Source organism: Meleagris gallopavo, unplaced genomic scaffold (assembly GCF_000146605.3).
Source record: "Meleagris gallopavo isolate NT-WF06-2002-E0010 breed Aviagen turkey brand Nicholas breeding stock unplaced genomic scaffold, Turkey_5.1 ChrUn_random_7180001954974, whole genome shotgun sequence".
NCBI lineage: Eukaryota > Metazoa > Chordata > Aves > Galliformes > Phasianidae > Meleagris > Meleagris gallopavo.
This window is the reverse complement of record NW_011215869.1, coordinates 1-1,707: the sequence shown is the minus strand read 5'-3', so window position 1 is coordinate 1,707 and position 1,707 is coordinate 1. Positions and strand designations below refer to the sequence as shown.

General features: G+C 60.6%; 1 protein-coding gene across 1 annotated transcript; it reads left to right on the top strand.

Annotated features, from left to right (window-relative positions):
• The first annotated feature begins 408 nt into the window (after nucleotides 1-408).
• ATG101 (autophagy related 101) lies at nucleotides 409-1,547 on the top strand. The gene has a single exon (XM_003214080.3). The coding sequence runs from the start codon at nucleotides 904-906 to the stop codon at nucleotides 1,276-1,278; it is 375 nt and encodes a 124-aa protein (XP_003214128.3). The 5' UTR covers nucleotides 409-903; the 3' UTR covers nucleotides 1,279-1,547.
• The last annotated feature ends 160 nt before the right edge of the window (nucleotides 1,548-1,707 follow it).

Below are 1,707 nucleotides of genomic sequence, written 5' to 3'. Positions count from 1 at the left end.
CGGAAGGACCCTAAAGGTCAACCATGGGTTGGTGGGGTCAGAAGGAGCCCTAAAGGTCAACCATGGGTTGGTGGGGTCGGAAGGAGCCCTGGAGGTCAACCATGGGTTGGTGGGGTCGGAGGGAGCCTTAAAGTTCCACCATGGGTTGGTGGGGTCGGAAGGAGCCCTGGAGGTCAACCATGGGTTGGTGGGGTCGGAAGGACCCTAAAGGTCAACCATGGGTTGGTGGGGTCAGAAGGAGCCCTAAAGGTCAACCATGGGTTGGTGGGGTTGGAAGGACCCTAAAGGTCAACCATGGGTTGGTGAGGTCGGAAGGAGCCCTGGAGGTCAACCATGGGTTGGTGGGGTCGGAAGGACCCTAAAGGTCAACCATGGGTTGGTGGGGTCAGAAGGAGCCTTGGAGGTCAACCATGGGTTGGTGGGGTGGGAAGGAGCCCTAAAGGTCAACCATGGGTTGGTGGGGTCGGAAGGAGCCCTGGAGGTCAACCATGGGTTGGTGGGGTCAGAAGGAGCCCTAAAGTTCCACCATGGGATGGTTGGGTTGGAAGGAGCCCTGGAGGTCAACCATGGGTTGGTGGGGTCTGAAGGACCCTAAAGGTCAACCATGGGTTGATGGGGTCGGAAGGAGCCCTGGAGGTCAACCATGGGTTGGTGGGGTCGGAAGGAGCCCTGGAGGTCAACCATGGGTTGGTGGGGTCGGAAGGAGCCCTGAAGTTCCACTGCGGGGTGGTTGGGTCAGAAGGAGCCTCAAAGGTCAACCTTAGAGCCAGAAGACCCTAAGAGTGGTTTGGGTTGAAGGCCCTTGTCCCTCTTCATTGCTGGCTTGGAGCTTTGGGGTCCTTCCCGACCCACAGCGCCCCGTGCCGCCCGCAGGACGCGCTGCGCAGCTCAGGCAGCGACGGGATGGGGCAGATCTCACTGGAGTTCTACCAGAAGAAGAAATCCCGTTGGCCCTTCTCGGATGAGTGCATCCCCTGGGAGCTGTGGACCATCAAAGTGAACGTGGTGAACCTGGCCAACGAGCAGGAGAGGCAGATCTGCCGCGAGAAGGTGGGCGAGAAGCTGTGCGAGAAAATCATCAACATCGTGGAGGTGATGAACCGCCACGAATACCTGCCCAAAATGCCCACCCAGTCCGAGGTGGACAACGTCTTCGACACCAGCCTGAAGGACGTGCAGCCCTACCTGTACAAGATCTCCTATCAGATCACCGACACGCTGGGCACCTCCGTCACCACCACCATGCGGCGCCTCATCAAGGACACGCTGGCTCTGTAGGGCCCGGGGACGTGGGGCGCGTCCCCCCGAGCTGCTTCCCACCTTTTGGAGCTCTTTGGGATCCTCCGTTCCCTCCTCTCTGCTCCTGAGAGGCTCCGTGAGGAGCTGGGCTGGCCCTGCCCCCCTAATTGTGGGGTGCTGCTCCCGTGCTGCTCACCTGGTCCGAGGAACCGGCTCGGCAGCCCCCAGGGTGGGTGAGTGGTTGCCCCGCATCCTGCCCCACACCCTGCCTTCCTCTGGGGCAGAAATAAATTATTTCCCTTTTCCCATCACGTCCCAGCATCTGTGAGGTGGGAGGGGGGATGAATAAGGGAGCCTGGGGGGGTTTCCCTATGCCGTACAGGAGGCAGGGATGGGACAGTGGGGTCTGAGCTCCCCAGCTGTGTTCAGCCCCCCAAGTTGTACTGACCCACCCCCCCAGCTGTGTTC

Coding starts and splice junctions, on each gene's coding strand:
- ATG101 (XM_003214080.3), top strand. CDS start 904: ATGGGGCAGATCTCACTGGAGTTCTACCAGAAGAAGAAATCCCGTTGG.